General features: G+C 48.5%; 1 protein-coding gene across 3 annotated transcripts in view; it reads right to left on the bottom strand.

Moving 5' to 3' along the window:
- The window catches only part of SLC4A4 (solute carrier family 4 member 4), a 197299-nt gene that overhangs the window by 55671 nt on the left and 127546 nt on the right, over positions 1–14082 (bottom strand). For all 3 annotated transcript variants that reach the window (XM_075039301.1, XM_075039311.1, XM_075039308.1), the window contains one exon: positions 13852–13928. In XM_075039301.1, coding sequence (XP_074895402.1) covers positions 13852–13928 — 77 coding nt within the window. The remainder of the gene's footprint in view (positions 1–13851; positions 13929–14082) is intronic.

Raw genomic sequence — 14082 nt, 5'->3', positions numbered from 1 at the left:
TATTGATTTTTGCTGCCTGATGAATAAGAAAAGCACATGGGAACATACGTGTTTTTCATGGTATTCGGAGTTTAACTGTTCATTCATGGCAAGCCCGCCGCTAACTGTGGCTCTAAACATGGTGGTGTATGCGTGGCCTCTCCTGCCTCCTCCAACACTGTTACACCTGGACTGCAAAGCGTTGCAGCCCACGTAGCATCGCCTAAGGCAGCCTGTCACTCCGGAGTGGAAATAAGCTCCGGGTGTTTGATCTAGAGAGAGCTACCCCAGTTGCCGCGGGGGGATACGCGTGCAGTCATTTTCTGACTTGAAAAGGGAGAGCAGAGCAAGACATTCTGCTCCCTACACCTTGCGTCTTTCCGAGGGCTGCCTGCTTGCTGCAAAAGCGATGGGAAAGCAGCACCAGAGGAGCCGACGTAAGGTGAATCCCTGCAAGGAAAGCGGCGCTGGGACTTCAGTCACGATACAAGCAGCGCTTCTAGAAATGCGGCAAAGCATCTATGGTGTTGCTGAACAGCGGAGCTCAAAACTGCAGGAAAGCGAGCTTAGAAGACGACCTATAAAGCTGTATCTATTCAATCCTTCCCAAGGTAGCCAAACGGTATCCCAGGTCCAATTCTGTGCTTATCACCGTTAAACCAGAGCGCCAGAAGAAATCTACTGACCGGCATCGTTCTCATCAGCCACCTGCCAGGGTTACTCTCATTTATACATCTTCTCCCAAAGTACAGCTATGGCTTTGTGCTAAAAATAGTTCCTTACAGCCTGAAGGTTATTCTTCTCATCTCTGCACCTATGTACTGTAATTGTAGCGCAGCGGACGTGAGCAGGCTCACAGGGCTCTGCAACACGCATCCTCTAGCTGACAAAATATCAGCTAAGTCCAACTGTGGGGAAATCGCTTCTGATTTTAAAGCACTGCAGCAGCAGCAGCAGCTGAGTTTAAAAAAAATCAACCTCTCCTGGCTCTTTTCGGGTGTCTTCCTGGCACTTGAAATCTCTTTAGCCTGCCACAGGATTGCCTTTGTGCGAGGTTATCGGATTCGCTCGAGCAGGGCTGCTGCGCGGCTGCGGCGCTGCTCTTACCCCCAGCCTTCCCCGCAGAACCAGCAAAGCTTCCCACAGCCCTGGCCATGCTGGTGGGGGGCCCCCACTGCCCCCACCTTACACCCACCCCGCCGTCCGGCTTAGCACTCCGGCTGCGTCCTCGCAGCCCGGGAGGGATTTCCGACTGTCCTCCGATCCGAGACGGCTTTCTTTTTAACTTCGGCGGTGGCAGAAGTAATTTGAAGTTGAAGGCTTTTGAAAAATCCTGCCCTTAGTCGGTTCCCACCCTGGGTGATCTTTGGAGGTGCTCTGTGTTTGTCTGGCTACGGGTGAATGGCGAGGGAGGATGTACTGCCAGAAACACCGACGGGGGGAACATTCAACTCGGCTACGAATCCCTAACAAGCTTTGCCAGTAGAAAAATGGGAAAAGTCTCATGAAACGGCATCAATTATTGATTCAGCAGGAAGAAAACTGCTGGAACAATCCTACTCCTGCACGCACAAGTCAGGATTACCACCAGAGAAAATATTAAATAAGCATCAAGGAGCTCTGCGGAGGAAGCCTGGAAAAGTGCTACCAGTTCTTCCATGAATCGTGTCTTGGAGGAAACTGGACATTAAAAAAATAACGGGAAGGTGGCAAATCCACAATAAACGTTCAACTTTGCTGACCAGGTTGGTCGCGCGCTTGCGCGTGTTGCTGAACAAGCACCGTGTTGGCCCAAACCCAGGTGCCTTTCTGAACCAGAGCCGACAAGCCGGATCCCCAAGTCAAAACGGCATGACTAATTTTAGTGGGTTTTGCTCCAAATGAGCTTTGCAGCACCACTCGCCATTTTCTTAAATCATTTATCAGCTAGGTGATGGGAAGGGTGCAGTCAGCACTTACAATCCATTTTGAACCGTTCCCCAAAGAAGCTGCTGAAAGAGTCGAGTCCTCAGCAGCACCCGAGAGCAGGGAAGGAGGGAGGGAGGCTGCGCAGCTGGAAGCACTATATTCACTTTCCCTGCACTCTGCTAAATCGAGCATCGTTCCAACCCGACCGCTAATGTTATGTCAAAGGCCACAGATCTCCAACGCTCTACTTGCAAAAAGACACGGCAACCTGAAAGTCACCGCTTTCCTAAATGTCTTTTAACGCTCTGTTATCATCAGCATCACTTAAGCTTTATGGGAAATGAAAGCAATTCCTAAGCACGCACGGCTTTTATTGGATCTCTCCGTTTGCTCTCGGGCACGTTCCTGTGCTGTAGGCCTGTTTGCCTTGCCTTCTCGCAGAGAAGATTGCTGCACAGCCTGCGAGGCAGCTCCCAACCGCTGCAGTTTCCAGCCCGAAACGCAGGTGCAAAGGCAAGGCAGGAGACCAGCTCAGCGGGAAGGAGCAACCGCAGTCACCGGGGCCAAGGTTAGGTACGTGCCCCCGGACCTCCTGGCAAGATACTCAAAACCAATTTAAGGGACCAAGTCAGACTGATTTTCCTAAATCGCTCAGCATCAAGTATTTCGTAGAGGACAGAAAGCTTCTTCCTTTCTTTTGGGAGCACCTAGCACAACCGAGAGCATAGCTGCTCAACTACCCAGGGTAAGAGAAGTTGAAAAGGAGCACTTGGCTGAACAAACGCACCGCTTCTGCCCGCCACCCCTGGCACACTCTGCAAAGTAGTTTGCAGGCTTGTCCAAGGCAGGAGAATACCCAAGGCAAGTGGAAACTCCATTAAATGAGTCATTAGCTGAAGCATCAGAAACACAAAGCCAACCCAAAACCCATGATACAGCACTAAAATTGTAACTGGAGAAGCCCTTTAGCTAGTCACGTTACTGTAATGATGCTCCAGGCTCTGCAGAACAGCCTGCAAGGAACACGTAGGCACTGATCTTGGGAAGAATCTGTTTGCCCTTATGTGTCATAGTCATATTTGATCACCCATAGCCTAAGGAAGAGTTACCAACCAAAAACCTCCAGCTGTGTGAGCCGGAGTTCAGTTAAAACACACCACCTGTTCAGGAACAGCCTCCTTTGAAATTGAGGTTACAAGCCCATGAAAGCTTGAAATCAATTGCTCTTTGGGGACCGAGCTCTGCAGCGTGCCATATGGCATCAACAACTACCTCTGCCTTCGCACAGCACACCTCGGCGCACCGAGCGACGCCTGTTGACTTTGGCTACTCACCCCATCGGCATTGCTTGGATTTAAATGCCAGCTGCACGGGGGGAGCAGCCCCGATGAATTGAGATGGGACACGGCTAGTCCATTCCCACGCCATCTTACTCTGATTTTACACAAGGTAAAACTTGCAGCTACGCCCCATTTGAAAAATCAGCCCTAAGTGGAAGGAGGGCTGGGACAAAAGAAAAGCTGGTGGTGAAGTGTGAGAGCGTGACTCGTTTGAGCTCTTCTGCTACGGGCAGAGCAGCTGCCTTTATGGGATATCGCCACTGTCCTCACCTGACAGCGCCTGCCGAGTGTGCAGCAGGGAAGCCCCCACGTGCTTACAGCAAAAGGAGAAATAAAAGAAAAATGCTATTCAGGTCTAATGCCATTACATAGATACAGCAGATAACCAATAATCCCCGACTCATCCTTACAATAACAATATTAATAAAACAAAACCAGAATGAAAGGGCCATCCACTGCCTTCACCTAAGGAAGCTATAAACAGATACTAAGTTCATAACCTGCCTTCTGCCAGCCGTGCAGGATCTGAAGCGCGAGCTCGAATTCCCCTTCCCATTAGCAGCATTTAGCTGCTACTGTCAGTGGAATTGAGCGACCAAAGCAAACGCCACTGGCCTGGGAAACTGAGAATGCTATCTATCTGGCAAATATCAAGAATATAGTTTCCAGGCTTTTGCTTAAAAGCCCAGGAAGGCGGCTTTTGGCAGTCCCGCTCTGGGAAAGCAAAGCTACCAGGGCTATCCCATCCAGCGGGGAAAACATTCCACCCCTCCTCTTCTTCTTCATGTCCTTCACCATTTTACAGATCTCCCTCCTCTTCCCCAAGCCACACTTTTGCAGGCTGAAGACCCCTAGATGACATTTAGCGTCTCCAACAGAGAGCCCATTCCAACCTGCTCTTTTTCACTCTACCACGTACCGTTTCTAAGTTCACTATATTCAACAACCTCCAGCATTGCACTATTAAAAATAGCCAGCGCTTGATGTGGGGACGACAGGGAGGGGAGGAATCCATGTGAAGGTTAGGGTATGATTTGGCTGCAGGCTCCAGCTCCCGCGTAGCTCCGGGTGCAGCAAAACTCAAAGCCACTAAACGCAGCTCTTCCCCCTCAAAGCACGGCAAAAACCCGAGCATTCGAAAGAACCGCTGATCGTACAGATTACCGTCACAAGCCTAACTGCACACGCGGTGCTTTGTGTAACTAAGGGAAGGCTTAACGGTCCCTGATCACAGGGAAAAGGGATCCAGTTCCCCAAACTCCTCTTACATCAAAGCCAAGGGCAACACGGGGGATCTTCCAGCGTGGCAGGCGGCGCCGGGCTGCCCGAACAAAGGCTCGGGAGAAGAACTCCTCTGCGGGCGCGGAGCGGGAAGAAGAGGTGAGGGCTGCATTATTTAACAGAGGCCACTTAAAAATTCACCGTACCTTCTGTTTGCTCTGCGTAGGGGTATGCGTGCTCACCTCCTCACAGCGTCCTACTTCATCGCGGGGTACCCACACGTGAGCACAGACATGCAGAGCTTTTGACCTTCAGAAAGGTGAATTCCCCCAGGAATTTGAATCTGCCTCTGTCTCTCCTTTTTTCTGTATCTGTTCACATATACGTTTAAGATTACCTTCCATGAATGCTTACCTCAAGGGATACCATCAACACTCTGTGTTTTGTCTATGCACAGAACTCCACTACTACCCAGGAATGCTTTAGAGGCGCGCTGCTGATACACTGCGGGGAGAAACGATGCAAGCAAAACTGCTCTCTGCACCACGAAAAAAGGCCAGAGTAAACGAAACTCCAGTTAACTAAACTTCCTAGAAACTTTTCCTTTCCTTCAGAAAGGTGGCAGTGGTCTGTGCTGGAAGACAGTCATTTTCATTAGAGCTCCGTGGAGTGAAAGTAGGTCATCCAGGCTGACAGACCTAAAAATTAGGAATGTCTGCTTGTGACCGCGCAGATGAGGAACAAACAGGAAAAGCAGCAAATCGCTCCCACCATTAATCACTGGACTTCACTCCAAACAGTGGGATCCCATCAGCGCCTTCCCCGTCCATCGGTCCCCCAGGAAAGGCAAGAGGGTTTCTCTCAACAAGGCCAACTTCTTTTTTAACTTTAGAGCTGGCTTTGGCACAGATTCCCTGTTGATATGGAAACACCGTTTTGAATAAACAGTGCACACACCACAACAAATAAGAAGGGTTTTGTGCCTCTCTCTGACTGACCATATTCATTCAGAGCTGGTTTTTTTCCCATATAGGAGCCCTTCAAAAGCGGAGATAACGCCAGGTCAGTAAACTCCCCTTATATCAACATATATTCATTTCCTGTAGGCTACTGCATCAGCTCAGCAATAACAGGTCCCTGATAAAACAGGTTTTCTTTAAATGTCCCCTTTATTTTACATCTTGAGCGTTAAAGAAATCCTTGCGATTCAGCCATTCGGAGCTGCCAAGGACATTTTAAGAGAGCACGGCCAAAGGATTTCTCACGGGAGGAGGGACAGAAGTGGGAACAGCAGTGGGAACTTCCCTGGCTTCCTACGGTCCACTTGCACTATGGCAACAAAGGGGCTGATCGAGCCTGTACTTGACTCTTGTCAATCACTTTCGTTCACAGATAAAGCCGTAAAAATAATTTTAAATATTTCCAAGTTATTAAGACTACATGAATCAAGAGCTAACTAACAATCCTACCTCTAACACCATAAATGACAAACTGTCCCCTGGGCATTGCAAAGAAGACTAAAACCTTGTCCTCCCCAAAAGGTTGCTCAAACGGAGAAGGGATGCAGCTGCGGGCACGGTGCGGCTTGGGGTGTCTTGCACGGGCCAGGCAGAGCGAAACTCCAAGGTACGTCGCCAAAGGAGAGCTCAGCCCCAACACAGCTTCAGCAATACTAAGTACAAGCAAGGCCACTAATATTTCCCACAGATTAATCATGTGGGGACGCTTTTACAAACATTCTCCCCAAGCGCTTGTGACTCCGATACTGCAGCTACAGGCCAGTGTGTGGCAGGTAATTCGGAACTGGCTAGAAAGCTGAAAACCGCACAGAAAGTCCTATATTGCTGCGCACCGAAAATAAAGAGAGAATGGAAAAGTAACACTAGCAAAACGCCCAGGCAGCAGCGGGCAAGCAGCCGTTGTTATCTGTGCCGGCAAAGGCACGGATAGCGAAGAGCCGGGCAACCAGGAGCACAAAGGCAGCCTTCCAGATGCAGGAGTAATCCACACGGAGAAGTTTCGCCGGTGTAGCCGCCTCGGTCGGCTGTGTGGAGAAACCCCCGTTCTGTTGGTGTCCACAGCTCACACCAGCAAAAGGATGGCTTCTCGCCAGTACAGGTCTCCCAGTGAGGTGCTTCCAGCAGGTACGGGCTGTGGGTCTGCCGTGCGGACTTGCCGGCACGGCGTAATTGCACTGGTAAGCCCTTTGACCCGCAGACGAGCTTTTAATAAAAAGAAAATCAGAGAGGAGCGTGGGATGCCACCAGCACCAAAGGGTGAAGTTTGGGATGTGCCTGTGCAGGCTGCCCAGCGCTCTTCTTCCATCCCCCCGTTCTGGGCACCCTCTCTGACAAAAGGCTGCTTGCAAGCTGGCAGGAATTCAGGCAAGAGCAATCCAAACTAGGAAGCGGTCGGGAGACATCAATACATCAGAAAAGCTTATTTGCATTAAATATGTAGAAGATGCGTAACTTGGCTAAGATGCCCCTAAACCAGCAGAAGCGTTAGATCTTTTCTAACTCTATCTGGTTGAACCATCTACACGTACATACACGGGTACGTCCCCCTCGCCTGCCCTGGGTTTACTGGGTAGCTCGCCAGAAGCACCTGCTTTTTCTAGACCCATCTCTGCTGTGGACCAGGTTCGGGTAAACCACAAGGCTGTCTTTTCTGACAGCTCAAGAAACCTTCATTAGGTCTTTCAGTTTGCTGTTAACTAACATGGTGTTAAGCAAAAACCTCGAGAAAACGGCTCAGCCATCAAGAGCTGGAGGAATTCTCCTGCCCTGAGAAGTCCTGGTCTTTCAGACACCGCTTTGGTACCCCTGATGTATCTGGCAGCAGAGAGCTCAGAGCCCAGGAGAGAGCAGGAAGCCTAGATGCTGATTTATTAATTGGTAAACAGAAAAGAAAAATAAATTGCCCAAAAGTGCCGCCGCCGCTGCCTCTGCTCATCTATCTAGCTGCAAATGACCAGTATATTAACTGCAGCCAACACCTCATAAAATAAGACAAATGAAGGCAAATCACTTCTCCGCATTGCTGCCTCAGAATCAGCGTTCTGCCAACACAAATGCAGTGCATGGGAACACACCTCCTCCTCCCTAATTATCCTTATAAACTGCCAAAATGCCAAAGAAGCCCAAAGCAAAGCCATGATAAAACAGCAAAATCAAAATTCGGTGGCCTTTATTGAAGCTATTTATCATCAGAGCAGTTTGAGTCAGGGCCCTGGCGTCTTCCGCAAGATACTTGGGATGCTGAACCAGTCTCTTTTGCAATCTCCATGTAATACAGTCCAATGAATCAAGCCATCATTCTCATGGCAGAGAGGAGTCGGTTCATGCAAATTACCTGACTTCAATATTCATAAATAATACGCTCGTAACCACGCACAGCTGCTTGGGTGCTCAGCAGTGCTGACAGATACGAGAGCGGCAAGAGGAACGAATCAAAAGCCTTTTGTTTAGCTACAGGGCAAGCTTCCCACGCAGGCTGGAGGCGGAAAGGGAAAACTTCCTTCGGAGCTTCCCTTTTTGTTTTCCAGTTGTTACACCTCCTGCAAGACAGCATGTTTATCGAGCGTGGCAGTGAAAGTGGGAATAAAAGCTTTCTTCCCCTTTTCACTTCTTCCGCCACAAACCTTCGCCTCTGGTAGGCATCATTAAATACCCTGTTATGGCTTTTTATCCCAAGAGCTCAGCTGGGAACCTGATGGGCGAAAAGCTTTGTAACACTTTGGTGATCGTCAGCAGATCCCAATGCCCTGAAATAACAGCATAAGAGTAAATCAAGGCTGAAACGTCTCTTGGAGAAAATACACATACTTCTGCTCAACCAGAAATTCTGGCTCGCTGCTGCCTGCGGATGCTCTCTACAATCTGTTCTACGCAGGCGAACGCTGTCCGGACAGCACAGCCACATCGGCAGAGCTTTCGCATCCACACACTGTGCCGCCACGGACTGTAACCGACTCTGCGCTATCAAAATAAACAATAAAACACTGTCCCATTAATTTCCCTTTCCACAGACCACCAGTCGGGACAACCAGCCTAAGGAAGCAGCTGCTATACGCAGTCGAGGTAAGGGGGCACTGTGTTTTGTCTGTCACAGGCACATGAGATCCGAATCACTATTACTGATGCAACTTTGTGATGAGTGATCCGCAGCTAAAGATTTTCTGCAATCTCCGCATTTTGGTAATTGGCCCTTCCTCTTCTTGTTTCACCTTTACAATCACTTGCTTTCCATAAAGGGGAAAAAAGAGTAACGTGACATTTTGAATTCAGCAGACATCCCAACATTACAAGTACCCCAGGACTTTATCACTTTCAGATTTCCGCATCATTTTGTGATGTCACGCGGTCTTACTCTGATGGCAAAATTATTTCATTCAGTCTCAAATATAAGGGCGAGAATTACACAAAGCCAATAAGTGTCTTCTAACTCCACCACCTTCCACGGAGCAATCTCTCCTTTGCCAAAGCTGCTAATCTAACTGTTTATCACACGTCCGTAAACACTTTTATGTCAGAGGGGAAAGAGAGAATAAAGACAGACATTTAAGTTATGGTGAGAGTTGTTTAGGGTTTTTTTTAGTGAACAGCAGTACACTGAAATTGTGTTCAGAGGACAAGACGCCAGTAAAAGCTAGTGCAATGATCTCAGAATTATCAAAGAACAAGCCAACCACATAGGTCTTAAATAGTGCAGCAGGTTGGCTGCAGAGCGCTGGCTTTGTGCCTCCAGCCCCAGCTCCAAGCAGCGCTCGCCCCAGCCCTTGTGCGGCCGTCCCATCAGGCAGCGCAGGGAGCAGATCCAGACAAAAGTTAATGTAAAAAAGAAAAAAAATTAAAAAAAAAAAAAAAAAGCCATCATGAAATTACCAGTGCCAGGGCCAGTCATATGTAAAGAACGAGGCCAGTGGAGAACTTTTTGGAAACCCCCCATCCGTGAGTATAGCCTGTGTGTCTCTGCTCCCTCCCTGCCTTTCAGCCAGCGAGCGTCTCTCCTTTCCCTTCTAGCTGATGGCTCTTTGCCCTGGCAGCGAGGGAATGGGCAGCACTTTTTCGGCCGGTCCTTTGGAAAGAGCCTGAGCATCCTCTGTCCCTTCCTGACTCCAGCCTTTCCCAAGAGGGATCCTAAGTTCATTTTCTTTGTGAAGGAGCTTTATGGTAACCTAGTAAGAAGATTAACTCTAAAAACAGTATTAAGAAGGCAAAGAGTATGAGAAAAACAAAACAAAAGCAAGAACAAAGTATATCCAAAGTAAGCATAAAACCATCCTTTCCCTAAGGGCAGAGGAACCAAACTCACAATGCTCAATACAGGTAAACCTGAGTGCTACCTATGATTTTAATAAATCCGTATCTCTCCTTATTACCACTGCTTGAACTCATGTCAGCATGTCTTGGGACCACTGCAAACACTGTCCCTTACCCTCAGCGCTGTCTGTCTTCCAACTCATCTTTGCCATCTGCAAGAAAGCCACTGAGCTGAACGGGACATCTAACCAGGTTCATCGCCTGCGTAGCGAAGCAAAGCCCAGCTCCTCGTTAGACAGAGGTTGCAGTCAGGGGAAAGCTGAGGGTTCTTGTCTTCTCTCGCTCCTCTTGACCGCCTACCGTCCCTCTGTCCCTGGAGGAAGCCAATCCAATTGCCACCACCTCCATCCCGCGTTTGCCTTTGAAGACCGGCATCTTTCCCGATTCCTCTGCAGGGCAGGACAAAACAGGCCCTTGCAAAGCTCAGGGAGGATCCTCTGACAGATCTTCAGGGAAAACCTAAGCACGTCGAGTGCCCTCTGGTAGACTCCACTGCCATTCCTTCGGCCTGATCCCAAGCAATTTTAACGCTTCTCCACCCTCCTACGCCAGAAGCGCCCACCTCACCCAGGAGCTGCCACGGCACAAATGTACGAGAGCACAAATGCATCTGCCCCAGCTTAAGCCTCTTCACGGAGTTGTCTGTGTTAGCAGGGCTTCTTCTGCAGCTAGCAAGGCAATTGTCCAAGAGGCAACCGGCCCACCCGAAACCTGAACCGACTCCGCAATTCCAGCTCTCCGCAGGGACTGCAAAAGCAGCTCAGGAGACCAGGCTCGACAACGGGCACCTCAAAGAAGTGCCTATGTTTGGAGGGATCAATCTGGGCTTTTGCCTTTGCGGCTGAGGTCCCAGCTGCTTACTGCCCCTTAATTGGATTATCTAAAAAAACCCACCACAACCCAAGCCACCTGAAGGCAGCCTGGCCCAGGTGAGCACGCTCAAGCACTCCTGCCAGCAACAGGCCAGCTCTAAGAGGCGAGAGAAGTGGCCAAGCGTGTTAGATAACACGCCAACACATGCCACTCTTCTGCATAGTGTCCTCTTCTGACCTTCTCCGGGCTTGTTTTGTTGCCTCTGACCTCAAAGGCTATCCTTGGAAACCACCAGTTGTTGCAATGGAACTGAACAGAAAAATCCGGTACTCGCTACTGGTGAGGCAACTGCAGTACGCCAAGAGATCTGCTCCTGGTTTGGCTCCTCAGAGAACGACGATCCCAAACAAAGAACGATCAGGGTCACACAACGGGAGACGCCAGCTTTCAACTTGGACCTTACGACATCAAGGGGAAAGGAGCAGGGAAGCCACAGGTGGCTGCCCAGGACCTGCCAGCTTTTCCACAAGTATGCGAGGGAATTGTTGCTAAAGCAGAGACAGAGCACCTCAGGATGGAGAAAGTTAAGTCCCACTGGGGCTGGAGGCTGGTGCTTGGGTGAGAAGACTTTCCCAGGTAGGCTGAAAGTACTGGAAGGTATGGCTCCTTCAAAATGTCACAGCTGCTTCCAGCTAGAGGAGCGTACAGGGCAAGAGCTGTCCTAAGGCACGGTCCCGTGTCCCTCTCCACGTTGTCTTGTGGGTGACAATGGCAAAACCTGCCCTGCCAGCCTAAAAAAGGGAGGGCTTGAGGTCACGCTGCAACTACAAAGCGCTGGCCACCAGCACTGCTCCAGGAAGAGAGAGACAGAAACAAAAAGAGATAAAAGGGTAAAATCTTCTGAGGAGCACGTTTCACAGTTTGAAGAGAGAGCATCCAGAACCTCTACTTCCATTTTACTTAGGTGTCTTTCTGCTCCGTAAGAACATACTGAAAGACAGATTAAAGGAGTATCCTGGCTATAGTATCGTTACACTGTTAATTGCCCCATTCCAATTAGCATTAAAGGTTGCAGCACTGAAAATTAAGGATGTAGGTAGGGAGGAAAATTATTGAAGGTATACAGAAGTTTGTTCAAAGCCTTTCTTCCTTTAAAACACAGGCACACAATACTCTCCTTTATCTTTGCAAAAACAGTGATCGATGAAAGAGCTTGGGTCCCGGTCCTGCTCCAAGCAACTGTTATAAACTGACTTCAGCCTGCCGCAGTTCTTATACACACACAAATAAATAAAAATGGGCATAGCCTCTTTCTCCAGCACACTTATACCTCACTATACGGCCTCATTAACTGTCAGGCTTCCAGACTGGACCCCAACGTAAGGAAAGCCAGTCACTCTGCTGTCAAGGCAAGAAAATCTCTTATTTTTCCAGCTCCCGTTGTCGTAGCACGACGGATTATTCCCTTGCCTCCTGTGTGGCATGCTAAGTTCTGCTCCAGAAAGCTGCCAGGCATCACTGCAATTTCACAGACTTTATCAGGACAGGAGTTTCAGTCAATCAGTAACAAAAATTGAGATCTAAGGTGATTTCTCAGGCCGGCTTCGAAAGGCGTACGGTACAAGGGTTCCATTGTGCAAAGTTCATCAGCGGGACACGGGCTAATTAACTAAGCGGCTTTTTGGAACTAGTTAGTTTTCAAGTAACGGTTTTCGCTACAAACAGTCAGGCATTATCTGCACTGAAAGTTAAAAACTTTGGAGCGCACTTCCAAACTGGATTTATTAACAGATTTCACTATTAGCACTACCGCAACTTCTATTTTTATACAAAATTCTACACAAAAAGCCTATTATCTGTATGCATCCAGAGACATTTCAGCAGGAGGGGCAACTGAGACTGCACTACTGAGATTTATGAAGCCTGCTGCAACGTTCAGACCCAGTTTTCTGCCAGTCTATCTATAAGACCTCAATTATAATGTGATTAAAAATATAAAAAACATAGCAGTCTTTCCAAAGACAAAAAGCTATTTTACAATCCTGCTCTTTCCCCAACTATGGTTGCATATATTAAAGGAAACAGGTATTTTGCAAAACCAACCAACCAATACAGATGTACGCTACAACTTTTCATGACACTGAGGTCAATGCATAATACATTGCCCTCCTTCTCTTTCCGTGAAAGTATATTTATTTATATAAATATATAGATTTATTTTTTAAATATTTAATTACTCTGAACTCACTTTTCTACACTGATTGTGTTGCTGTGTCCCTTTAAGGCAGAGTTGCACTTACAAAAGATTGCAACCAGCCATCATTTGAAGGACTAGAGTCATTCTCAGCTGGCCAGCATTACTGCGCTACCCAAATAATTTTCCAAAGTAACTCTCATTTGCATTCAGAATAACCATGGGACTAGAGAACACTGAAAGACATGAAAAAGAAAAGATTCTCCGAAAGAAACAGTCACGCTTTGAGAATAACCCACTTTTTGAACCGAGACAAAGGTTTTTTTGAAATGTGCACAGAGACCTTATTCAGACAGCAGTTTTCTAAGAGCTGAAATAAACTCACTCTTACCCCTCAGACTCTTCAACTCTCGGAACGGACAAGAACACACACAAAGACAGCCCATACGATATGCCGCAAACAGCACCCTCGTCTAAGGGACTGGTCAGATTCATGGATACTTGGCACTAACGGCCGATTTTAACTATACTATTCATCTCCATTTTGGAGCTGTTCCTCCACGGTCACCTCTCTCAGCACAGTCGCCTTTCTGAAGCGATGCACAGTTGCACAGGGTGAGGCAGCATCTTCTATTCCACCGGCTCCCGTAGTAGGGACAAAATCCCCTGAATGCTCCTCATCTACCCCACCGCCCTTGCGAACACACGCCTGGAGAGCTGCAGGACCTTAGTTTCTGTGCAGACCCTTGCCGTAACCCCTGAAGACCCTCTTCTCAGCAGGAAAAGGATCCGACATACATCACTATCTGGCTATTTTCCCTCCTTTCTCAAGGGTATCAGCAAGGTGCCACGTACGTGGTGTCACTTGCTTCAAGCCTTGCAAGAGTTTAACCTGCTGTTTTCAAGGGCTGGCGCTTCAAAAGTGGAGGATCTAGTCACAGGGCTCGGAAATACTCTACTCACCTTGCTCGCCCTTTTCTTCTGCTTCAGTTTTATGGCAGAGAGCCCCTTTCCCCAGCATCCAGCTCCTGACCATACCCATCACCAAGCGAAGTCTGAACCCGAAGCTTACCTGATCTTTCTCAGGCTTGTCGGAGATGTCATTCAGACTGGTGGAAGTCAGGTTTCTGTGAGTCATGGCTGGGCTGCCTGTAAGAACAATGTCGACACCAGTTAAAGCAACTCTTTCGATCCAGTCAGAAGAACACAGAGGCTCAGGCTACAGCAACACCCTTCCTTGCACGAGGGAGGTTAATGTGGGGGATTTAAGAACCTGACAGGCTGCTTTCTATGACTTTACGTG

This window comes from Buteo buteo, chromosome 1, assembly GCF_964188355.1.
Source record: "Buteo buteo chromosome 1, bButBut1.hap1.1, whole genome shotgun sequence".
NCBI classification, from domain to species: domain Eukaryota; kingdom Metazoa; phylum Chordata; class Aves; order Accipitriformes; family Accipitridae; genus Buteo; species Buteo buteo.
The sequence above is the reverse complement of the archived record's forward strand: the minus strand, read 5'-3'. Positions and strand labels throughout refer to the sequence as shown.